The sequence below is a fragment of the Centropristis striata genome, chromosome 2 (genome assembly GCF_030273125.1).
Source record: "Centropristis striata isolate RG_2023a ecotype Rhode Island chromosome 2, C.striata_1.0, whole genome shotgun sequence".
Lineage (NCBI taxonomy): Eukaryota > Metazoa > Chordata > Actinopteri > Perciformes > Serranidae > Centropristis > Centropristis striata.
Genome location: NC_081518.1, coordinates 6,650,024 through 6,675,956, shown reverse-complemented (window position 1 = coordinate 6,675,956; position 25,933 = coordinate 6,650,024). Strand labels below are relative to the sequence as shown.

At 38.8% G+C, this 25,933-nt stretch overlaps 1 protein-coding gene across 1 annotated transcript in view; it reads left to right on the top strand.

The window, feature by feature from the left end:
* igdcc3 (immunoglobulin superfamily, DCC subclass, member 3) overlaps positions 1–20,765 on the top strand; it is a 74,881-nt gene extending 54,116 nt beyond the window's left edge. The window contains exons 7-14 of the mRNA XM_059357038.1: positions 722–887; positions 13,196–13,443; positions 14,819–14,983; positions 15,232–15,420; positions 17,609–17,713; positions 17,921–18,056; positions 18,736–18,946; positions 20,356–20,765. Coding sequence (XP_059213021.1) covers positions 722–887; positions 13,196–13,443; positions 14,819–14,983; positions 15,232–15,420; positions 17,609–17,713; positions 17,921–18,056; positions 18,736–18,946; positions 20,356–20,481 — 1,346 coding nt within the window. The 3' untranslated portion in view covers positions 20,482–20,765. The remainder of the gene's footprint in view (positions 1–721; positions 888–13,195; positions 13,444–14,818; positions 14,984–15,231; positions 15,421–17,608; positions 17,714–17,920; positions 18,057–18,735; positions 18,947–20,355) is intronic.
* Positions 20,766–25,933: the final 5,168 nt, after the last annotated feature.

The window sequence follows — 25,933 nt, the reverse complement described above, 5'->3', positions numbered from 1 at the left end:
TCTGTCTTTTTATCTATTTCAGTCTTTGTTTTAATAGTTTTTTTTTTTTTTGTGTTCAATATCTTTATTGAGTTTTTCATATAACAAAAACAACAACAACAACAAATAAAATAAAGATAAATACAAATATAAAGCAATCGGCTGGAGAAACATGAGTGGAAGGTTATGTCATGTATTTAAAAAAATAAAGCTGTACATTTTCTGCTCCTTCGCATATATACAGCATGTCATTATGAGTAGCCAAATATACATTACACAAACTAGCACAGACAGCCACAAAAACAAACAGAGCTGTCTTAGACAAAAACAACCATAACAACAAGAACAACAGGGGGTAAGCCATATCATACATAAATTAAGAAAAGAGAGATCATATATGATACATAGAGATAAGTGGGGGGAGTCCCCCTAGAGACAGTATCCACAGCAGCATCATATTATCTCACTTATGTTCCAGCAGGCCCTTTAACACAATGGCAGTTAGTCTCGTACCAATATAAGTCAGGAATGGGGACCAGATTCTATAGAAAGCTTCAGTCATACATCTGGACCGATATGTTAAATATTCCATGGGTAACATTCAGTCTTTGTTTTTGCTCTGTTTTCCTCTTCGTTTCTTCATTTCTGTTGAGATCCGTGACACTGATTTACTTGGCACCGTCCTTTCGGTTGTGGGAACGACGCCAATTAATGCAACTCTCTGTCTCCCCTCTTCTTTCAGCTCCAGCGAAGTTTGTTCAAGCTCCACAGTCCATCGCCCGGCCTGTCGGCACCACCGCCATCTTCACCTGCCAGGCGCAGGGCGAGCCCGAGCCACAGCTCACCTGGCTGAAGAACGGGCAGATTCTGGAGCCCGGGGGACACGTCAAACTCAGGAACAACAACAGGTACACAAAAATCCTTGTATTGCTATTTAAATGTATTCATATATACAGGAATACTCCCAGATTTGTCAGGCTGCAGAGCAGAAGCAGAATAACAGCCCTGCAGGACAGGGTTTCTCTTGTCACTGTCAGAAGTATATTTTCTATAAAACTGACATTTTTTTGGCACAGTAATTTATAGTGTGAGCGAAGGAGAGTTCTGCATTCTTAAATTTCATTTTGTGTTTGTGTGTGTCCCAAATTTGTTATATAAAACAACTTTGAGTACCTTTTTAACCCTTTATCGGACGAAGAACCGTATTTGGTAACTTCAGCGGATATCCAAAATAAAAAAATAAAAATATTTCGAAAAAAAGTTGTAAATTTACTAGATTAAAGTGGCAAATCTACAAGAAAAAAAGTTGTTATTAAAAGTTGATATTATCCCCCTACCCCGGGGCCATATGTTTTTGTTTTTTTTACACATTCTTGCAGTATGTAATATCCTCCAATATTCTCTAGGTTTGAAATTTGGAATTTGCAAGTATTTCAATGAGTTTATGCTGACAACACATATTTTTACTCCTGGAAATTGCTCCCTTTTGAATTCACCTTGCATGCTTCTACATTGACAATTATCAATTAAAAGGCATTAAAACAAGGCTTTTCTTTAGGCCCCTTATTGTTATTATTATGATGTACTGATGCAACAGGATGGAGACTTCCTACACAGAAGGATTTTGGTATCACTTTCTAAAAAGCCACCCTTTATATAAAGGCTTCGTAATTTACTTATACTTATTAGACAGTTTATAAGCCATTAATGAGAGAAACTGTCGGGCTACCAGGCTGTGAAAAGTTCTCTTGGCTGGTGTTTATCCTCCGGCAAGACACTCGTCTTTTCAGCTCTTAAATTTTTCAGTAAGACGCTCTAATGGGCCGCTTAATCTGGATCAAAATCCATTTCTTAAAAGCTTATTAACATGTGTAACTGTACCCTCCACGGCTCACTAGAACGTGTGAAACCATCAAGAACTTATTAATGGATTAGCAACATTTTAAACTGTATTATCACCAACTAGAAAGGATAAACACAGCCTTGCAACTCAAATAGGCTCTTGTTCATTTCCTGTGTTTATAATTTACAGCTGATCTGTAAATCAAACCTTTAATGACCCACTTATAGCCTTATAAACTCTTTATAAAAGGTGACTTAACAGAAGGTGATTTCATTATTAATTTAATCTAAAAATAACCTGAAAAAGAGCCATTATGTAAACCCTCACATGATGCAAACTGTCTTTAACACAGCCCGCATTCCCGTCTCACTGTACCCTCACACAAAGTTGGACCCGGCTCACAGAAGTAACATGGACATCAGTAATAATCACTGCTGCCTTGATCTGATCATTGGCATCATCTAATGTTCAATTTCTTTGCGTTTCTGTTGCTTCTAACGCGGCAGCTGCTGGAATTTACGCCTGCCAAGACATGAGCCTCAATTTATTTGTGCCTTTGTATGCGAGCAGCGTATTGACTGGATGTTGGAGGCTTTCCCATGGCAGTACCCAGGAATGTCATGAGGAGGAGGACCCAGCAGCCAGCTCTGCTAGTTACCATTCTCAGCACCTCTCACTGTAAAGGCCGAGGACCGTTTTATGTGCTACAGTACAGTATGTGGCTGTGCAGGGCTGTAATCACACATTGGACCAATATAATAGCTGATAATGTGTCATGATGAACAATTTCTCTGCACATGGTTTCAATGCATTACTTGGACAGGATGAAACATAACTATCCTGCTGGGTGTGTGAATGCAATCTGCTATTCTCCATCCAGAAAATGTGTTTTTCAGTCAATTTTGTTATGAATTACTTCATGCAAAAAGTTCAATTTCTCCAGTTGATGCTGGCAAACAACTAACCGTACATGTTGTTATTATTCATAAAAGAGAAATAGGAAGTGAATATATTGAATTTGCACCCAAAAAAAATCAATAGTTGCACTCCGTTAGCAGTGAGTGAAGGGAGCGGACACCTCCATCGCTCACACACTCTGCTGCTCCACTCCCACTTGCCTCCACCAGTCTATATTAGTCAGAGAGATGGAGCGAGGGACTAACAAAGGAGGAAAGAGGAGAGGGAAGAAATAAATGAGAGGCCGGAGTTAAACGCAGAAAAAAAAAGGGGGGAGAAAAATGAACGGGTGGTCAAAAGAGAAATGATGAGTCGGCAGGAAGAGCAAATGAGGAGAGAGAGAGAGAAAGATGGAGCGGGTAGTCGGAGCATCACAGCGTTCTGCACTTGCCACCATTAGTGTATGCTATAGACCTGCTATAATGTGGATCTCATGCATCACAAAGCGCGCTCTGTGATTGGTTAAGGAGGCAGGCCTCAGCTTGAGATCTACCATTAGCTAATTAGCTCATAAACTCAGCTAGTTGACCAGGAAATGCAGTCAGCCATTTAGAGAACAGAGCAGCTTGATGTGCATCTTTTTGCATTGTGTGGCTGAATGGGGAGGTTAGTAGGAGGAATTTATTACACCCTGATTCATTATTTCAGTCTCTAATAGACTTTTACTCTTATTATGTAAAAAGAGAAGAGCTGTGTTAACCCCGTCTCCTACAAAATGTTTCGATACAACTTACTTGCAACAAGGGCGAACAGTTATTTTCATCATTGATTAATCTGCCGATTGTCTTAATTAATAAATTAGAGGCACCTCGCTACCTTCTTATGTAGATGTCCAGTAAGTGCTGATGGTAAATGTAGTCGATTGAAGCAATAAATTCCTCAGTGCATGCTGTATTTCCTGCTCTTGGAGTCATGGATGCATTCCACGTGAGCTACTAATGCCCAGCACCTATACATACACAGGTAATAAAGTAAAAACACAGAGGCTCCAGAGTCTGAACCAGCACGAACCAAGACATTACTGCTTCTGTTTACCTTTCACAACAAAAGATCAACGTATCACAACAACTCAGCATTTCTCTAAAGGTGACTAAATTAATGAGAGAAGGTGAGAAAGATACTCACTCTTCTTCTGCTGCTCTCTGGGAACTGCTGGTCTTGGTTCCCTTTTCCAGTTTGTCTTCAGGATCCTGAAGAAGATTTTCTGCATATAGTCATGGAAAAAAACATTAGACCACCCTGTTTTCTTCATTGCATGTGTTCATTTTAATGCCTAGTACAACTAAAGGTTCGTTTGTTTGGACAAATATAATGATAACAACAAAAATAGACATTTTCCATGGTTTCATAGCTAATAATTTGGGTTATTATCAAGAAAACCATGGAAAATGTCTATACACCAGCTCTTGAATTAAACTCTTATCAGCTATTTTTGTTGTCATCATTATATTTGTCCAAACAAATGTACCTTTAGTTGTACCTTGCATTAAACGTACAAGAAATTGAAGAAAACAATGGTCTAATATTTTTTTCCATGACTGTATGTATTGCTCTCTTAAAGCCACCAGACTCCTTTCACAAAAACAGGAATTTAACCTCAAAGAACGCAGGAGTTTCTGGCCTCTTGTTGCCTCGATCAGCACCAACCAAGACATTACTGCTTCTGTTGACCTTTCACAACAAAAGATCAACGTATCACAACAACTCAGCATTTCTCTAAAGGTGACTAAATTAATGAGAGAAGGTGAGAAAGATACTCACTCTTCTGCTGCTCTCTGGGAACTGCTGGTCCTTTTCCAGTTTGTCTTCAGGATCCTGAAGAAGATTTTCTGCACACCTCTGTCCAAGTGAGAAGTTAAAATTTCATGCATAGTAGCACAAACGGGCTCTTTCAGGGCTTGGTGCCAGTAAAAACTATCCACGCTGACAGTCTTTGCAAAGGATCATCAGCACCAATGATAAGAGGCTGACATGCTTTCTTACAGCTATAGCCACTCTCTACATTTTACAGTAAATGTGCATGAAATCTAATACAAGGCTGGTTTGGACAGTTCATAGTTTTACCTCAAGCTGAAAAAACCAATGTGTGTTTTGTAGTGTAGAGGAGGTGCTAAAAAGGAGGGAAAATGATGTGGCAGAGGGCACAATTTACCTCCTGAACCACGCCAAAACAAAAGTAATGATATGCAAATGATATTCAGCCGCTCGGGGCTGCACAGCGATTCTGTTCTAATATATATATATATATATATATATACATATGTATATATATATATACGTAATCTACAGGATACAGGAAGCTTGTGAATGCAGCATACCTTGCAGAGAGATTTTAATTAGTGCGTGTGGTGGGTATGACTGTGTGAGTGTGTGTGTGTTTGTGTAGAAATGTACACACGCGGAGGTTTCTCCCCTCAGCCATCTCTCATGACGCTGACCTTCAAAAGCAAATCGGACAAGGGAAGGAAGGGGAATCGATTGTACATTTCATTCACACACACGCGTGCACACACATTAATCAAAAAGCCAGCGAGCCCTGTATGTGCACAAATAGCCCCGCGGTGCATGCCATCATTCATTTTGTGCACACGCATAATCAAACATGAAAATTCACAAACGTGTTGCGCCCTTTACTCCTCGTCCGCACGCGCGCGCACACACACACACACACACGAGGAAGACGCAGCTACGTGAAATGCTGCAAAGGACGCGATGATGTCAGAGAAGAGCTGATTAGCTGCTTGTGTAAACAGAAGTTAATGCTCAGGGTGAAGCTGTGTGTCTCAACAGACCTTCACACACACACATGCCTGCCCGGATGCAAACACACATACACACACACATTATTGTTACCCCATTCATTATTGGCCCTAGCTGACCAGGCTCCTGTAAAACACGCTATTGTGGCTATTTGAAGCCTCTGCGAGAGCTGTTGCTAATTATGTTTAAGGACTCGCCTCGCTCTTAAGTCTCTAAAGCTGACACGTGTAATCATCCAACACGTACAAAGCTGTGATCTCACATCAGAAGCCTTAATAACCACGTGCTATTTTAGAAGTGATACTGCAGCTGGTGATGACAAACATTCAATTCTTTCATGTGGCGATTGAAGATATGAAAGAGAGAGAGTTTTTTTCTAATTGACTCTCTTTCTCTAAATAATTTAGAAAATGTAAGATTCTCTTTACATTTGTGTAGAGAGCGCTTAAAGGTCGACTCCATCTGTGGTTTTTTCCCTGTTTTTAAAATAGAAACTTCCACTCGGCTTTAGCAAAAAGCAGCGACATACAGCAGGTTACCACAGTAATCAATAAGGTTATGAATAATGTGAACACTAGCACTAGCTGAGTCAACATTAGCTGTACTATGTTTGGAAATCAAGGCACAGAAGCTAAGCAATGTACTGCTGTAGACAGCATGTTCGTTTGGATCTGAAACGAGGCAGTGGTAGAAAGTAAAACTCCTTAAGACGACTTAAGAGACTTCAGAGAGTACCCTCTCTCCTAGCACCACACCACAACTCTTCTCCTTAAAGAATCCTCACTAGCACTTATTGCTGCACTAATGGCTCTTATCGCACTATACCTTGATTGTTCCCCTTTTTCTGTGAGTCGCTTTGGATAAAAGCGTCTGCTAAATGACTAAATGTAAATGTAGAAGGTAAAATTACTGTTTTCTTCATTGGAACCAGTGGCTTTAAAGAAACTAAAAAACTGATTTTGTTCCCCGTCAGAAAGCGTTATCTGCTGGTAAGGAAAATCGATGGAATTATTAAAAATATAGAGTACACTTCAACTGACAGGTGGATCTTTTTTAGGTTGCTAAAAATATGTTTCCCGGCAGGCCCCCGTCCACAGTAGTATACAGTCATGGAAAATATCATTAGATCACCCTTGTTTTCTTCATTGCATTTGTTCCTTTTAATGCCTGGTACAACTAAAGGTACATTTGTTTGGACAAATATAATGAAAACAACAAAAATAGCTGATAAGAGTTTAATTTAAGAGCTGATATCTCGCCATTTTCCATGGTTTTCTTGATAATGACTTTGGTTATGGATACAGATATGTCAGATATGTACTTCTTGGTTGGAGTAACTGGAGCGAACCAACCAAATTTCCCCCCGGGGATCAAAAAAGTATTTCTAATTCTGATCCTGATGTGTAGCAACATCATCCAGAAACCTGCATCAGATTGCATGGGGATTTTTTTTTTTAGAAGGGCTTTGGGGAAAAAAGTATTTTGACACTAAAACATACATATTTCTCGCAAATTGTGAATATTGAGACTTAAAAACGTACAGAATTATGTAAAAAAAAAATCTAGAAAAAAACACAAAAAAATAATGGACCCGCCCTTTAAGTTGTATAGTAAAGAAAAGAATATGCTTCAAGTGTGTGTGTGTGTGTGTGTGTGTGCGTGTGTGTGCATGTGCATGTGTGTGTGTATGTGTGTGTGTGTGTGTGAGCACCGTGGTGTGTTTTATAATTAATGGCCAACATCTGAAGGAACAGGCTACCACACAGACCTGGACATTTCGTTGCAGAATCCTTTCAAAGGGTTTTTCTTTTTCTTTTCTTTTTTTTCTCCTTTTTTCTTCTCTTTCTTTCACCCAGACCTGCCTTTCTTGTTTGCGGCCCCTCTCTGTGCCCCACATCCCCCTTCCTGCCCCCATTACAGAGAGCTGGGGCCTGGGCATTGGCCTTGAACTCTGACCCCGCCTGTAATCAGTCATATCCCTGGGCCCTTCCCTCCTCTCAGGCCACAGACAGCTCATCGCTCCTCCCCTCCCCCTTCCCCACCTCTTCCTCCTGTTCTCTCTTTGTCCCCACACACCCCCCCCCCTTTCCTTCTCACTGGATCCAGAATGGCCACGCTGGCTTTTGATGGGGTGCTGCTCAGAGACAACGGAGAGTAAACACAGCCGAACAACAGGCTCAAGTCCCCGCTGTCACCCGCTGCCCCGGCCCACAGCCTTATCCATCAATCTGTGAAATGACCTCGAACTGATGAGTAAATGATGGTGTCAGCCTGTCAGGACAGGACAGCTCGGCTTTGGAGCTCGTGTAAGACGAGCAAAACATCCAAATTCAGGCCCTGTACCTCCCAGATCTCTTCCTCTCCCTCCCTCAGACTCTCAGTCCTCCTGTTTTGTCCTTCCACGTTGTATAGATCTTTGGTGGCCTTGCTCTGCTGTTGCATATTAATGCAGATCAATGTATTCTACAACACGAGTCCAAGCTATCTAATCGAAAAAAGGTCTTTTAAAAGCGATTAAAAGGGAGGTTTTCCCTTGAACGTGTGTCATTTTGTAATTTCCTTGACTGAGCGTGTTTGAATGAGAAAAAGTTTAACTTTAGAGACTTGTCTTTCAGCTCTATAAAGAAAGCGGTTATCCAAACAAAGGACTTTATTCTATCTATCTCTGCAGAGTTCTTACTTTTTTCAATAAACTTCCCCTGATCATTGCTTTTGAACCAGTGGTGGAAAATGTATTCCAGTCTTACTTCAGTAAAGTACTAATATCGAACTGTGAAATGACTCCACTACAAGTAAAAACCTGCATTCAAAACTTACTTAAAAGTACAAAAGTGTCAGCATCAAAATGTACTTAAAGAATAAAAAATGTTTTAAAAAAGTATTTGTTATGCCGAATGCCGCCACTCAGTTTGTTTTTATTTTTTCTAAATATATTTATAGATTATTTGTATTGATGCATTTATGTAAGCAGTGTTTAAATGTTTAAATATAGGGCCCGTTTAGACTAATTTATATACTGTTATGAGGTCTAATTTTAAAAAAATGTGACTTTAAATTGAAGTTTGGTATGTTTTTCATGTTAAATCTTGACCTGAAAAGTAACTAAAGCTGGCAGCTAAATGTAGTAGAGTAGAAGTATAAAGTTACACAAAATGGAAATACTCAAGTGAAGTACACATACCTCAAAACTGAACTTATGTACTTACTTGAGTAAATGTACTTAGTTACATTCGAGGATGTCCCTATGATTAATTATCTGCTTAAATTTACATTTGATACAGCATTGCAACTTTTTTAGAATCAAGTAAGAAAGAGGATAAAAAATGACACAGATGTTGAAATCACATAGACTGCTTGAAAATATTTTTTCATCTGAGTTTCCCCACACTTTTCCACACAAAGTGACATCTTTGTCAGATACTATGCTCCTTATAGAAAGCATCTAAAATCACCAAAGTAAACTTGTTCACCAAAGATGACGATGAAAATAAAAACAAAACTCAACTCATAGACAAAAAGAAATGGCTGTAAATCTCACACTGCAGGCAAAAACCACTTATAATGCTGCAATCATTAAATGAATTTGTTTACAAGTTTATTGAAAAGAAAAGTTTCTGAGTTATTCCCCTGTATTTCCTCTCTTTCATAAAGTCTGACACTGTAAAATGTTGAAACCACTAAAGCTTTCATCCTGTGAGTTGGAAAGGAAGTTTGGACAGCAGGTGTGGAATTTCATAAGTTACACGTCAGCAGGATCAGTGTGTGTCTATGTGGCTCGGCATGTATCTATGTGTGTGTGTGTGTGTGTGTGTTCTTGTACTTCCTACATAGTGAGGACCAGAACAGGTTTTTAACCAACAGAGTGAGGACATTTTTGCAAAGTGAGGACATTTTGGCCGGTCCTCACTTCTTTAAAGGCTTTTCTGAGATTTCAGACTGTTTTAAGGGTTAAGGTTACAATTAGGTTTATGTTAGGGTTAGGGTTGGGTATTTAGTTGTGATGGTGAAGGTTAGGTTAAGGGTTAGGGAACAAGGTTATTATAGTTAACGAAAATGAAACGAAATAACGGAAACTAGAATGGATAAAACATTTTAACTGTTAACTGAAATAAAAATAAAAATGAGAGTTTAAAAAAAGATAATTAACTGAAACTGTATTGTGTGGTTACAAAACTAACTAAAACTAACTCAAATATAGTGAAAATGTCCTTCGTTTTCATCTTTGTCAACTTTTTTCACACATAATGAAGATGGATAAGACAAAGGAAATAAAGGCAAAATTTACTGTGACCTCTTTTAATCTCCCACCCAACAAATACCCCATTACAAAAAACCCAAAACTAATAAAAACTAAACTAAAACTAAAGCATTTTCAAAAAATCAACTAAAACTAGCAAACTCACTCTAAAAACGAATTAAAACTAACTGAATTTGAAAACAAAAATTGACAACGAAAAAAGTAAAACTAATAAAAGATTCAAAACTATTATAACCTTGCAAGGAAATCCATTATTCCAATGAGGGCCCTCACAAAGATAGAAGTACAAGAATGTGAGTGTGTGTGTGTGAGCACACATGCAGCTGGATGCTACTGTACCTTCCGAAACAAGCAACGTCTTGTGAAATTTTCCCCGCATTCCCCTCACACACTCAGGGGGCCCATCCAGGCCCGGTGGCATCAGGGGCAGCGCGTCCCTGGGGGCCTCTTTGCTGCGTCTGTGGCGTCTGGTCAGAGCTGCCTGTCTGCAAACACTCCATCCATCCGCTGATATGAAAGGCTGTCAGAAATGTGACGGTTGAGTAGCGAGCTGAGGCCTGGCGACTGCTGCCACCTCTGGGGTCAGAGGTGAGATTGGCTCAGAGAGGGTGAAATACAGAGGGCCTCTTTGACCTGATAATTATCCAGATTGAATCCACCTGGCGGACCGGAGCGAATAATAACTCTTCCACCTAGAGCCTTTTCTGACCCAGATTAGAGACGTACAGTAATTGTATCCCGGCACATCAATTTTGAAAAGGAAATAGAATGATTCACTCCTCCATCCCGCCCGCTGACCCAGAAGAGCACTCCCCCGTCCTTACCTATCCATCCTCACAGACCTCTCTCAGGCTGGTAGACTGCAGCTGCTGAGAGCTGAAATGCCACTTTCCTCATGTCCCATTTCACCGCTCCATAAGGTGGCCCGTGAGAGACCTCTCACCGCACACCGTTGACAAGTTGTTCTTTCAATAAATGGCATGCTTTTCTCTCACGGGATCCTGGCATTTCCTCTTTTAAATTTCATTTAATACACAGAGGATCCGGCCTGTCCGTCAAAAAAGAAAGATGACAATCTGTCCGACGAGTTCTTACAAACTGCAAGTGACAGATTAGTCGGGATGCTGCGGGATGTGTTGAACTCTTGTGCCACTCTACTGTTTCAACTTAAAGCTCAGCATGAGAACCAGAAGCCAGAGGGTTTTTTTTTTTCTTCCCTTTATTTGAAAAAAGCTTCTGATGTCTTAAAATGCCATGACCGAGGGCTTTTAAGAAGAGAAAATGGCCAAAGCTACGACTGGAGCCCTCCCGTATTCCCATGGTATTCATTATTTGCGCGCTCTCACTGTTCTACCACACATATTATACCTTAAATACAGCACAAATGGCCTTGATAGGAAAATGGCATGAAGAAATGTTTTGCACCACAGGGTCTCATTTCCATAGGATGTTAAATGTTTTATTTTTCCTTTTGCCGTAGGACAAACAAGAGGAGTGGATTATGAATCCGCGTCTAATAACACCTACTCATTATGCGCACACATACACATACACACATACACAAGACTTATATTTCTTCTCTGATAGAAGACAGGCCAGGTGGGAGGGAAGCAGCAGCAGAGATACAGTAGAAAGACAAAGAGCAGAGCGGTGGAGGTAGAGTAGTGAGGAGCGTGAAGATCATAGAGGGAAGGCATTGAGTGTGGGAGGTTGTGTATGTGTGAGTGATGAGGACAGTACGTATGTGTGGATGGACACATGAAAGGTTTCACTGATGTGGGAAAATTATATTTCTTGAAATACTGGAACGGATTTATCTACTCCAGCAGGATTTCCTGTTTCTGTGGTGAGCGATGTGTGTCTCTTTCTTTAACTCACACAGCTGAACACGGTGTCTTGTGCTCTCGACACACTCACATTCATCCTCTTTGTCATATTCAGTCCTTATCTGACAAGTAACTAGTGATATCTGGTATTTCAGGCCCAATGCAGATATCTGGGCTTTGGGTATCGGCCTCTACAAAGTCCTGATCTGATACCAGTTAATAAGCTGTATTATTAACTCTATACTGTGACGGATATCATTCTTTTATGTGTAAGGCAACAGTATTATTGCTTTCCTAACTTTTTAAAACAATATATTATTGCATTTTTCCTCATTATTTAAATAACAAATCGTGCAACAGCAACTTGATAAAAAAAAATCTTCAAAATTAAAAGGGATTTAAGTGAAGCTCCATTAAGAGAAAAATATAATGAGGGTTACTTCTAATTAACACTCTGAACCCAGAGCTGTTTCAGGGCATTTTTTGCACTTTTTACATTTAAGTGCAGCTCTTTGAAAACAGCACAGTTATTGCTAGAAGTGTCAATAACACTTATAATGAAATACATTATTAAAAAAGAAAAAGCGGAAGTTGAATTTCTCTGATAATTATTTATTGAAATACAATGGAACTTGTACAACTCTTCCAAGTGCCAAATTGGGTCTCTCTTTGCTATACATATTGAACTATTTGCATTTTTACAGCCTCTGTCCTCTCTTCTCTGGTCTGTGTAAACTTGCAGTTCTGTCCAATTTTCAGTGAATATTTGTCATAAACACCTCATTTTGGCTACTGTTTCTAATGGAAACTGTCAAGGACTGTCAGTAAAAGTGCAAATTTCACACTAATACCTGTTTTTACAATGTCTTGGTATGATAAACTATGTATTTTTGGCGATCTTTTAAGGAAAACATATGTTTCAATAGGTTAACTATGGAGTCTTGGGCTATTTTGTCCATTTTTTAATCCTTCCTTTCATCCTGCCTGTATGCACCACTTAAAAAAGAATCATTGATTTTTTTATTCTGATTTACTGGATCAACATTTTTAACCAAAAAGAAACAAAGAAAAACCAACATAAATGTGATCTTGTGATTGTGTGTGATCCTGTCATCCAACTCTGTTTTTTATTCTAGTGTTACTGTGGGTGTTTTATTCTAGTGTTTTATTTGGGTCTTGTGTGTTTAGCGGAACAATATTGGTCATTTTGTATATATTTTTTTGTCATTTTGTGTCTTTTTTGGTCATTTTGTGTCTTTTTGTGTCTTTTTTTGGTCATTTTGTGCCTTTTTTTAGTCATATTTTCGCTTTTGTGTCTTTTCTTGTCTTTTTAATCATTTTGTGTCTTTTTTTAGTCATTTTGTGTCTTTTCTGCTTTGTTTTTATGTCTGGATATGATGAAGAAGTCATGCTTTGGCACTTTTGGTGACTCCAGAGGGTTAAAAACTATTAACTACCACACAGTCAACTCTTATGTTTCATGTTGGTGAAACTAAACTTCCCCCCTTTCCTTTTTTTTCTTCCCCTCTCCCTGCTGCACCTCCTCTCTCCTCTCTCCTGCTCCTCTCACAGCACACTGACGATATACGGCATTAGCCAGGACGACGAGGCTATCTACCAGTGTATCGCTGAGAACAGCGCCGGCTCCACGCAGGCCAGCGCTCGCCTCACAGTGCTCTGGGCGGACGGACTGCCCGGCGTGCCCGCCCACGTCCAGGCCGAGGCGCTCTCACCCACCAACATCCAGGTGTCCTGGAGGGAGCCGGATCAGAACACTCAGGACATCATCGGTTATGTGCTCCACATCCGCAGGACTTCAGGTGAGGCTGCACTGACGATGGTTATATGGAGTAAATAATAAGTTACCATCAAATGTGATGAATAAGCATCGATACTGAGGTGATAAAGACAAACAACACTTACAGCGAGAGGATAACAAAGCATCCCTTTTCACAAAATGATTGTCACTCTCTTCTCACATGCTCACTGTGCTGTTTCCTGTGATTAATTAAATGAACAAACAAGGAAATCATCTCAAGTTGCACTTTGCATGTTGTAAATTTGATGAAACAGTCCCCAGAGAGAAACAACCCCAAGAACCCAATTAATAGACTCACGGAAGACTACGCAAACTGGTAAATGCACCGTTTTTACTGGTAATACAACATGTATCCCAATACAGGGACTACAGATCAATATATATATATATATATATATATATATATATATATATATCGCAATACATTAAGACGGGCAATATGTTGCATTTTTTATATATAATTTAAGTAAAACTGTCATAATATAAAGAACACATTGCAATTTGCATAAAATCTGCATAAGAAAGAGAAGAGTGGGATCTTAAATATAACAAAAAACTATTTTAAAATTTAATGTAAACTATTACAGTGTGTCACATAACAAAATGCCACGATACTCTACCGTAATGACATTTTCAATTTGTTTTGTGTTTCTCGTCACATTTCCACAACTTCATTTGGCAGGTTAATTTCTCCAAAGTGCATTTAGATTTAACCCTCCTAGTATATAACTGCAAGTCCCCACACACCACTATACAGATGCATATAATAATAATAATACTAAAAACTTTTTTTTTTGCCTTGGGATCCATATATAGGTATGCTGCTCACTGTGTGCTTGTTTATCGCTTGCATTGTGTTTGTTTACAGCTTTGGGCCAACGTGTATGTGTGTATATGAGTGTTTTGTGTGGTGAGGGTCTTCGCCAGCTGCTGTTCTCAGTAGTTTTATCAGATGGATAATTAAGGGCCCCGGGGGCCAACCAATAGGATCTGCTGTAATTACCCTACCAAGATGGTACGGCCCAATGGGCTGAGGGCTGGAGGTAGATAGCGGTTATGGTTGGATGAGAGCAATAAAATGCTTTAACACGTCCTTTGGAACTCCCCCTTTTACCCCCTCCGTCTCCTCACTCCACCCCTGCAATTCAGCCAACCATCATCATTCAGGCTCCCAGGGCCAAACTAGATTAGCTATTACCTAACAGAGCAGCTCTGATAAAACCAGTGGAATGGGCAATAACCATAAAACGATGACAGAAACAGATTGTATTTATTGTTTCCTCTCTTGATCCCATTTGCCATCACTTTAATGCCCGCTGCTGCTTTTCTTTTCCTGTTCATGTCCTTACATCTCCTCCTCTTCTTTCCTCCTCCAGACCCGGTGGAGATGGAGTACGAGGAGGCCGTCAGTAAGGTGACGCTGCAGCAGATCATCAGGGACCTGGAGCCCTCCACCAGCTACACCTTCTACGTCAAGGCCTACACCTCCCACGGGGCCAGCAAACCATCGGACAGCGTCACGGAGAGCACTCACGGGGAGGGTGAGCAGGCAGCAGAACACACAAATACGCACCCACAGAGCATATCTTACACCAGTAATAAACATTAATGGGGGTTTGCAACAGAGTGTTTGCTGAGAATGAAAACTCAGCAAGATTCTAAATTGCAGAAACAAAGCCTTTACTGTAAACGTTGCTGCTTAGGCGCCATAATTCACACTCCAAAGATACATAATGGAATCGCTGCTACTGTTACCACTCTAGTTAACAGTCTGTGTGTTGTGTTGCAGTGCCAGCACCTCCTTCCCTCTACACCAAGGTGGTGAACAGCAGCGTTATACAAGCAACGTGGGAACCCTCCTCCAAGATGGGCCAACATCAAGGCTTCAGACTGTATTACAGGAGAGCCCACACGCCGCTCTTCATCGGCCCCTTCTCCTTCCCTCACAACGTCACCCAGTACAACATCACTCAGCTCGGTGAGACGGGGAGTTTCTTCAAACCACAACTTCATGTTTCATAGCAAACATCACACACTGAGCTGTTTCTATCATCCTGATTTGTCATTGTAACACTCATCAAAGAAACCATATTTGATAATATGATCTGGGCCTGTAAACAAGCATCTATTTAGTAGTACTACTACTACTACTACTACTAGTACTACTACTACTACTACTTAGTAGTAGTAGTAGTAGTAGTAGTAGTATTACTATAATGTTTATTTCACTAGTAAATGTCTTAAGAATCGTTTTTTTTAGGAGTGTCCTGAGCAAGACAGGCAGCAGCACAATTAACAGGGTTTCAGACATAAAACTGTAACAATAATTAATAAAAAAAAATAAAAAAAAATATCCAAAATATTTGACATAAAACATCAACGTTAAGGAATCAAAAAGGTCAGAATTATAAAATGATGATTAACCCCTTGTAGATGATCACAAATTCGCATCAATCACATGCATGTGATGATGAAACAGCAATGATTGTACAGAAACATATGTTGTTATTCATTTTCAAAGCCCTATTTCAGCAATAGCAGCACCTATATAATAATCTACATACCTGAAACTGGAAAATTTGCTTATTTACTATTGGCCTAATGTCACTTATTTGCATCAAACCTCGTTTTTTTTATATAACTGTAAATAAATTAAGACAGGAAGGGGTTAAATCAAAACATTTACAGCCAGATATGCCTCTAGATCATTAAGAAGTACTTTAAAGACATCTAAGGAAACCAGCTGCCAAAGATTCAGATCATAGTGCAACTGATTCCAGGAAAAAGGAGGAGCATCATTAACCCCTTTTTAGTTAAAAGGAATAAGGAAGCGAAGATGTTATGTAGCTCCATAGATAAGATGGAAGCAGACCGAGAATATCCTTATAAATAAAATATATGCCAGTGGTTTAGTCAACAGGCAGACAAGGCAGACCAACCAACCCCAGTATACAAACAGCGAGGCGGTGAGTCTCACAAGCTCTCTGTGGAAATGTGCTGAACATTAAACTAAACACAAACTCTTTTCTCCAGAAGGACTTGACAGTTATTTTAACAAGGAATATTACTACTCTCTTAAATATTGGCAGATATAGAAGAATTTTCCTATGTCAAAGGTATAATTTTTACTTTGTAGCTTGGTGTTTGTAAACACACAGCAAAAAAAACAAAAACAGGCTCAACAAACCAGATAGAGAGAGCAGATGTGGCCGAGCGAGCTAGACGGTGAACGAAGAGAGGGATCACTGCCCGTCAGCTGTGAATAAGAGGAATAAAAAGGGTTTTTATCTGATTGTTTCACTGTGGTTACATTATTAAGAGAGAATGAGAATGGGCTGCACACCCTGCTTGGGTTGTCACAATACTAAAATTTTCAACTCGATACCAGGATAAAAACAAAGACCCCAAAATTTCACAGAAATATTTTTATTAACAAGAAAAATGCAACATGTAAAAATTAACAGAACCACAGGTTAAATATTTATAATAAAAACAGTTGTGCAAAAGAAACTGCAACTATGAGAACAAGCTTCAGGTCTGAGGTAGTGCAAAAAATAAATAAATACAATTACATTACATTACATTACATGTCATTTAGCTGACGCTTTTGTCCAAAGCGACTTACAATAAGTGCATTCAACCTGATGGTACTAGACATAGACCATAGGAATCAAGTAAGTACAATAAACAATAACAATTAGAGCAATATTTTGAGGTTGTATGCTGTGCACAATATTAGGAAAGCTTGATAAAAAAATGTTCATTCCTTGGCTAGGTATTGATACTTTTGAAAATGAGTAGCGTATCCGGATACAACGTTTTAGTATCGATATTTTGACAACCCTACACCCTGCACGCTGTGATTGGCTGGGGCTTACACACCTCATGTTGATGCCCATAAACGTCCCACATACAACAAAGTAACGAGAAAAGACAAAATACAGGTAGAGGGCTGGGTCTCTGCAGATACAGACACTGTCACACACTTTAGGGTCATAAGAGACGAGTGAGAGGAATTATTTTTGTGTTAATCGATACATTGTTTTTAAGCATAATCCTGCATGATTATACTTTTAAAAAGTGTCGAAAAAATGTTTTTTTTCCAGGCTTTTAAATCTAAATGTCTCCTATCTAAAGATCTCTTTCTGTCTTTCCTTTCTGTCCAGATCCTACTCTGGTCTATGAGATAAAGCTGTTTGCATACAACCAACACGGAGACGGCAACGCCACCATCCGATTTGTTTCTCTTCGGGAGGCGGTGGAGAAATCTGGTAACTGTCAGACACAACAGAGCCTTCAGACTGTCCCACAGCACCACAATGCATCAAGTTTAATGCACCTCTCTGGGTCACACGTGTCACGTTTTGTCTTGAGCAGAGCCGAGCTGACAGTCGCAGCCACTAACACCCTGATGGAGCATTATTATTTATATGTGCTCTGTTGTTTTTTTGACTGTGGGGTTTTCTGTGTCTGCTCAGTGTTGGACGTCCCGTGCGACTGCGTGAAAGACGAACAGAGCAAAACTTCCACTACAGGCATCATAATCGGGATTCACATCGGAGTCACATGCATCATCTTCTGCGTCCTCTTCCTCGTCTTCAGCTACCGCGGCAGGTAAGTACCAACCTTCACCAACAACAACAACAACAACAACAACGGAGGTACCAATGAGAATAACTTGCCAATAATTCACAGCAAAATCTGTAGTTTTGTTTTTTCAGTGTTGATCATTTTGAGTTGGTGAGTGTTGATTTTGGAGTTGTTATAACACACTTCAGTTGATTTTTTATAATAAAGACAGAATGCACTTTTAATGTATCGTAAAACAAAACACTGTTAATTATCACATTAGTGAAAGTAAATAACATGATTTTGGGGTTAAAAATACACTTTAATGTGTCAAAGTCACACAAATATGTTAAAAATGAACACTCACAGTGTAAGGGAATGACACGATTTTAGTGTTGAAATTACACTTTGTGTCATAAAATAACAAGATGTATGTTAAAAATTAATTAATTTGGAGTTAAAAGTGCACTTATGTGGTGTCATAAAACAACACACCAAGGGTATCAAATATTTAACATGATTAAAGAGTTAAAAATATTAACACTTTTCAAAGTGTCATTTTAACTCAGAATCCATGAGAACTATATAAATTCAGAAAAAGTGTAACATTTAACACTCTTTGAGTTGAATTAACACTCCTGATTTTGCTGTGTTGTTGTTGAGGGTTAGTGTTGTGTCTCTGCAGCCAACAGTAGTTTTATGTGTGTTTTCATATAATCCCCAGGTTAATGATGTGTAAAACGGTCCAGGCCACCCCCCAGGCAGGACACAGCGCAGTGCTGGAGTCCTCCTCCTCTTCCCAGGGGGCCTCTGGGCTGAACGGGGCCGCCAGGAGAGAGATGGAGGTCAATGGCAGCGCAGTGGGGAAGAAAGTGGCCGACAGCAACGAGCTGGAGAGACTTTTCACTCAACCCAACACACAAGATACATGCATGGTGAGTCCTCATAATGAGAAATTAGGTAAACTGAAAGCCTTTCTGTGTTAGGAGTTTTGGAGTTTTGGGCTATTTTCTCAGTTTTTTATGACAAATTTAAAATAATTTTTCCACTTAAACACCGTTTACCATGCAGTCTTCATATCATTTTTTTCAGCACAACCTCACCTATATGACCTGATAATTATTTATTCATTTTTGACTTAATGCATTAACATTTTAGCCCCAAAAGAAACTAAAGTCTGATTTACAAAACTGTTTTTTTTTTACTGTCAAAACATAATCATGCTTAATGAAGAATTTTAAGTGTTGGAAATGTGAAAACAGGTTGAAAATATTACATCAAAGAGGTAAAATGAGGATACCTGCTAGTTCTATAGCAGGTATATATATATATATATATATATATATATATATATATATATATACATATATATATATATGTATTTGACCTACTAGACTGGCACAGAGTTACAAGCCAGAACTTTTGAGAGAAGTTGACAACAAACTCAACGTTGCTTTGTTTTTACGTCGTGACATCATGAAGAAGTAATCCACTGGTGCTTTCATTGACTCCAGAGGATTAAATGTTACATGTTTTTGTACAAATTATTGTTATTACAACTGTTGTTTTATTTTCACATCTCCAGCCATCAGTACAAGTCAGACTTTCTGTTGTAAACATCCACCACAGTTTACAGCCAAATTTCCTTATTTAAATGGTACATATCATGAAAAAAATCACTTTTCAGTGATTGTGCACATACATTTGGCTATCTGGAGTTCATACCAAACCACAAACTGTGAAAAAAGAGACAACCCTGACATAACAAGCCATTCAGATTTGCTGTTTTCTTAAAATGATTTGGACCTACTATACTTTCCCGAGTTGTTCTTTTTTCAGGGTTTTCTGAGCTGCACACACTAAGTTTTGCCCATGGTTCTGCCTCTAAATAAAGAAGCAAGTCGGGCTTTTTTTAAAAAAAAAGCATTATCTTCTGATCACTAGTGTTTCTTGCTCCGCTGGAGTTATTCTTAGAAACGTCACTACGTTGTGATATCTCAGAAGTTACTTTGGTGAGTGCAGTTTCATCATCACTGATAGAATTAACGCCCGGAGCTGCAAAAACAAAAAACAGAGCTGCATAAAGGGTAGTTTATCTGTAAATCTGTTATACTTAAAGCAGCTCCACTGACTTATTTATTCAGCATCTTGAATGAGAAGCTGCAGCATTGCTCCAGAGTGCAAATATTACCCTTTAAAACTTTTTTGCAGCTCGGAAATCTGCCATGCGGTCCTTTTTGTTTCCTGGCTCTCTCTCCTATCTGTCGATATGAGCATAAATGTCAAATGAATAAATTAAACGTACTCGCTATCTAACTCTGTTTAATTATGCATGTGCTTTCAGTCCGACTCCTACATGCTGAACGACACCCAGCTGTCTACGATACCGCTGGACGAGTTTGCGTTGGAGCGAGAGACGCAGTTCCAGGAGCCTCCTGCAGCAGGAGCGGGTCGGCAGGACCAAGGCTAATCATGTATGAAGGCCAATTCACACGACGCTGTCCACACAGTGTCCACTGACTCTTCTCTCACTCAGGTTGACAAGTGTTTCCTCTCAAAGTAGTTTTCTCTTTTGTGCAAAGATTTTTTTTTTTTTTTTATCGATAAGTTAAGAAGTTCTAGAGGATCTAGGACTGTATATCGGAGTGTTTCTGGCCCGAGGCTTAGGAGAGCTCTCTTCTGATTGGACGGCTGTTTCTAAAGCCAGGCAGGCCAGTTAAATGTTCTTTATTTTTACAATTTGGTCTTTTTTTTTTTTTTTCTGGTGTTGGGCAGCACACAGAATAGAGGCCCTAGAATGTCCTTGTTATACAATGATGATTTTATTTTTAAGTTTATAAATATATATATACATATATATCTTTATCACCTATATGTCAAAGTGGTTATAAGTTATTGGTCTTATCTCTACTTTTCTGTGGATGTCAAAGACTCGTGCTGCCTGCTCTCACCTACCAATGATTCCACCTTCTCGCTCACAGAAGACCTCAGCCTTCGTCCAGGGATTCGAAGTATTCTGTCTCAGGACTTTGTTTCAGTGATATCAACATTTTTTATGAGTTCTCGGCCTTCATACAGGCACTAGACTTGGCTGTGTGAACCTTACGATTTCAACAAAAACCTACCTCAGCCGGAATGAATGTGTTGCGGGAAGCTTTTAGGGACTTTACCTTCCCCTGTGCTCACAGTTACTTTACATGCGGAGGAACTGATTGAAGTGTGAAAAATTACAAGATCAGGTGCCGCACTACCTCAGATGTCAAGAATCGTCTCTCTTCTCCTGCTTGTCAAAGCAAAACGAAAGAAAAATGAAAAAAAAAAACACAAAAAAAAAACGATTATCCAACATAAAGCACTTCCAAATGCTGAAGTTAATGTTCTACCTCAAGATAACAATGTTAATGTTGTCGCTGTTGTTGTTGTTGTTTATCTGTTTATTGCATAATGAAAAGCCCTCTTTTCCTCCCCCTCCCTCTGTCGATGAATATGGTGTTTGTAGATACAATGTCAGTACCTCATGCAAGTTGACAGACTGATAACACTGTTGTATGAATTCCAGTATGTTAGGTGATGTATGGATTGTGCTGTTCTCCATTGTTTTCACTTTTAGAGTTTATTTTCGTTCTAAAGATCATGATACTTTCTTTTTTTTTTTCTTCAGTTGAATGAAAGGAGCGTTAGAGACACACTGCAGCGCTAATGATATTTTCAGGACTATTTACTGCTCAGTGAGACGTAATACATAATGTTCAATTGGACAATAACACACAGACGTTATATATGTGTCTAAATGAGTGCTATGATTGGATTCTGTGTGTGTGTTTGTGTGCAGATATGTTTCACTGGTTGAATGTTCTCACGCATATATGATGTTTGTAGAACAAGAAGAAAATTAAGCACAAATGTCCCAAAAAACATTATTCCACCTTTGTTGTTGGAACGACTGAAAGGAATAGTTGACATTTTGGGAAACTGACAGTGAAATGAGTCTTAAAGCTACAGCTGGTCGAGGATTATTCTAGTTTAGCATGTACAGTACAGCATATAAATTCAAATCCTAAAAATCAGAAAATGTTCTATTTACGTAACTGTTTGAGTACAAATTAAACAAAGGAGATGCAACATGTGAATTAGTGAGCTTTATACCCTTTATCAACCAAAATTACGAGTATATTCAAGTGGGAAATCTGCTTAAAAAAACGCAATTGACTTCTTTTCTATCAAGAGATGAGAATGCCTTTATAATTTTTATTTTCTGGTGAGTAACGTTTAAAGTCATAAACTCTCCAGAAACCAGTTAGTTAACTGTAGAAAGCAGCATTGAGGCCAATAAAAATCTTGCGATGGTTACTCCATTTTTTGAAAATATCTTTAACTTATTCAGTCTCTCTTTCAGACTCCGAGCTGACTAATTGGGAACAATTTTCAATTTGCACAGAATCAGTGGCTGAGATGACAAAGAGGTGACAAAAGACAAAATTACCAAACAACAAATTGCCTGTTGCAGGTCTTTATGTGGCTACATCCCAAAACTTAAACGCGCCTCAAACGCTGCGATGCAAAGATGCGTCAGTCCACCCAGGTGTCATGTGTTCTGAGAATGAATGCTGATTTAAACCTTTCCCACTAAAGACAAAACCCAGAAGTTTGTAGTTTTTGTAGTTAGATGTTTGTCCAGTGGAAAAGGAGCTTTAGAGGTGCTGGTGTGCAAAGTTTAGAACTTTATTTAGAGGCAGGAGAGCCATTTCCTGCTGTTTCTAGTGTTTATGCTAAGCTAGGCTAATTGCCTTCCAGCTCTAGCTTCATAGTTTTTTTTTTTGGCATGACATGTTGGGAAATTTGCTCATTTTCTTTCTGGTGGAAAGCTCAATGAGAATATTGATATTTCTCTGACGTCTGTATTTTTAATGTGAAGCTACGACTGGCAGATGGTTAGCATAGCTTAGCATGACGACTGAAAATAAGAGGAACAGTTACAAAATCTACCACAATAATTGATACTTCAAAACTTTTTTGTTTTGGCTCAGATACAGTCATGGAAAAAATCATTAGACCACCCTTGTTTTCTCTAATATCTTGTTCATTTTAATGCCTGGTACAACTAAAGGTACATTTGTTTGGAAAAATATAATGATAACAACAAAATTAGCTGATAAGTGCTTAATTCTAGAGCTGATAACTAACCATTTTCCGTGGTTTTCTTGAGAATGATTTTGGTTATTATCAAGAAAACCATGGAAAATGTCTAGATATCACCTCTTAAATTAAACTCTTATGACCTATTTTTGCTGTTATCAATATATTTGTCCAAACAAATGTACCTTTAGTTGTACCAGACACAAGAACACAATGGTCTAATTATTTTTTCCATGACTGTACTATAATATGGATCTTTTTTCCAAAATGTTCAACTATTCCTTTGATTTAAACTGGCAGCAGTGTGTTTCTAACCTCACTCTGGATATTTGTCGTTGCAGTGCTCTTAGTGAATTTATCTCCATGTCACATTATCTGCCTCCTTTTGAAAACAAAAACAAAACAAAGTAGTAGCCTTTCAGACGTATGGTGTCCAGGAGACTTGACAGTTGCTGATCATGCTTGACTATTGTTACTCTCTTCCCAAAACCACAACTTGCTGCTCAGCCTTCTCCCTCCTGTCAACACTGACTGGTTTAAGTGCTTCAGGTGTTTCACATGTTTATGATATCGCCGGGTGTCGACGAGCACGGACGGAGAGCTGGCAGAGGGAGATAGACGGTCGTTCCTGCGATCACAGGGCTTCTCTCTCCGGCTCTCCGCTCCGTGGCGTCACACGCCGGCTACAGGACTTGATGCATCACGGTTACCTACCTCAACCCTGGTTTTGGCCTTTCTCTCAGGTCTCAATGAAGGAAACATGCAGAGTATGAACAATGGAGTAGAGGAATACACACATATATGTAAATCTATATATATATCTATTGCAAATCACGCCACATGCTGTACAGACAGAAAGGGACACACTTATAATACACAAATGGAGGGAGAACCTTTTAGGACCTTTATCTTGTGCACTAACTATTAAAACGGTTCAAGTTCATCATGCTTAGTTTCTAGTGGATGTGAATGTGTAAGTTTGGTTATTATCATCAGATTTTTTAATTTTTTTTTGTCATATTACAAGCTTTTTAACTTTTTTTTTCTCACTGGTGTTTGACTTTATATTCCCTGTTGAAAGTTTATCCATTGATAAGTGAACTGAGAACGTGGGTGGCACTTACAACTCTCAACATGCACATTTACATATTTATTCATTTCTGGCTCCTAAACCGGAGCATGATTACTGAAACTATGCTGCATTCACGTGATATTAAGATCGTTTTTATGGGCAGACAAGTGGGAAAAAAAAACATCGAAAAGTCTGTGAGATCTTCCACAGCACAAAAGCTGTTACTTTTTCACAAAATCAAGTTCAAATAAATTTAGAGTAATTTGTTCAAAAGGTTGTAGAGTTGCTATGTCAAATCCAAAATGCCTCCCATCACCTCTCGGGATAGTTTAATGTCTTTCACACTTGTTAGTTTTCTCCATTTTGCATCAGCAAAGATAACAAATCTCTGGTGTGCTGAGAGGCAGCAGAGCATGCAGCTTGTTAGATGGACAGGGCATCATGTAGACAATTGATTCAGCTAATTAAAATGAGCAAAGCTGCTTGTATGAATCTGGTTTCACACAACAGAATCTGCTCATTTAGGCTGCAGTAGGAGTGTGACCACGAGGCTAGAATTATTCCACAGTATTCATTACATTTAGTTTTGTATTTTTTTTAAACAAATGCATTTTTATTTATTTACTCCCTGCAGAAATTATTTTGTTAATGTTACATTTGCATTCTTCTGCATGTACCTATTATTCCTCTGTATACTACATTAAACTTTGCATATGCCCACATATCAGATAAGATAATGATAAACGTGATAATTTAGGAACAGTGAAGCGTAACATTACTGCGAAACGAAGACTGCACAAGAACATGGAAGTCAGAATAAGTTCAAGCTTTCCAGTTTTTCCCACTTTACTGATATACCGTATAGAGCTGCAACAGTCGATTAATCGAACAATAAGCGATTATTAAATCAATCGTCAACTATTTTGATAACCGAATAATTGGTTTTTAAAGGCAATAAGTCCAAATTCTCTGATTTCAGCTTCTTCAATGTGAATATTTCTGGTTTCTTTGTTCCTTTATGACAGTTAACTGAATATCTCTTTGGTTTGAGGACGTCATCTTGTGGTTTGGGAAACACTGATTGATATTTTTCAACATTTTATTGACCAAACAACTAATCGATTAATCATTTAAACAATCGACAGATTAACCGATAATGAAAATAATCGTTAGTTGCAGCCCTAATACCGTGAATGCAGCATAAAGAGTAGTGAAAATGTAGGAAATCTGAACACATATTTGAATCATAATCATCTCTATAAATGCAGTAACCTCAGTATCTTCTGATCCACATTCCACGTGGGAGTTGTTTCTGTCCCCACAGCTGCCATCTTTGTGTTCTGCATGAAAACACAGTTTCCATTATATTGATCATTTTTAGGTACTGTAATATAATGCCTTTTAAATTTATTTGTTTATGCTTATTTGTCTCCTTGCATCCATTTCTTTTATTTAATTGTACGCCTTGGTGTTAATATCATGTTACAATTACGGTACTTGTCAAAACAGCAGAACAAATGCTCGAACCTAAATGTCTCCTGCTCCTATATTTATTTAACCACCAGTGTGATATTTTCTCTCCGGGGCTGCTGTGGCCTTTAATCAGTGTATTTACTGTAGAGAGTAATTTCACTGGGGAAACAAGTGGTGTGCTTTTTCTTTTCCTTTTCTTTTCTTCCTTCCCTGCTTTCTTCTTTCCTTCCCGTGTCCTTCT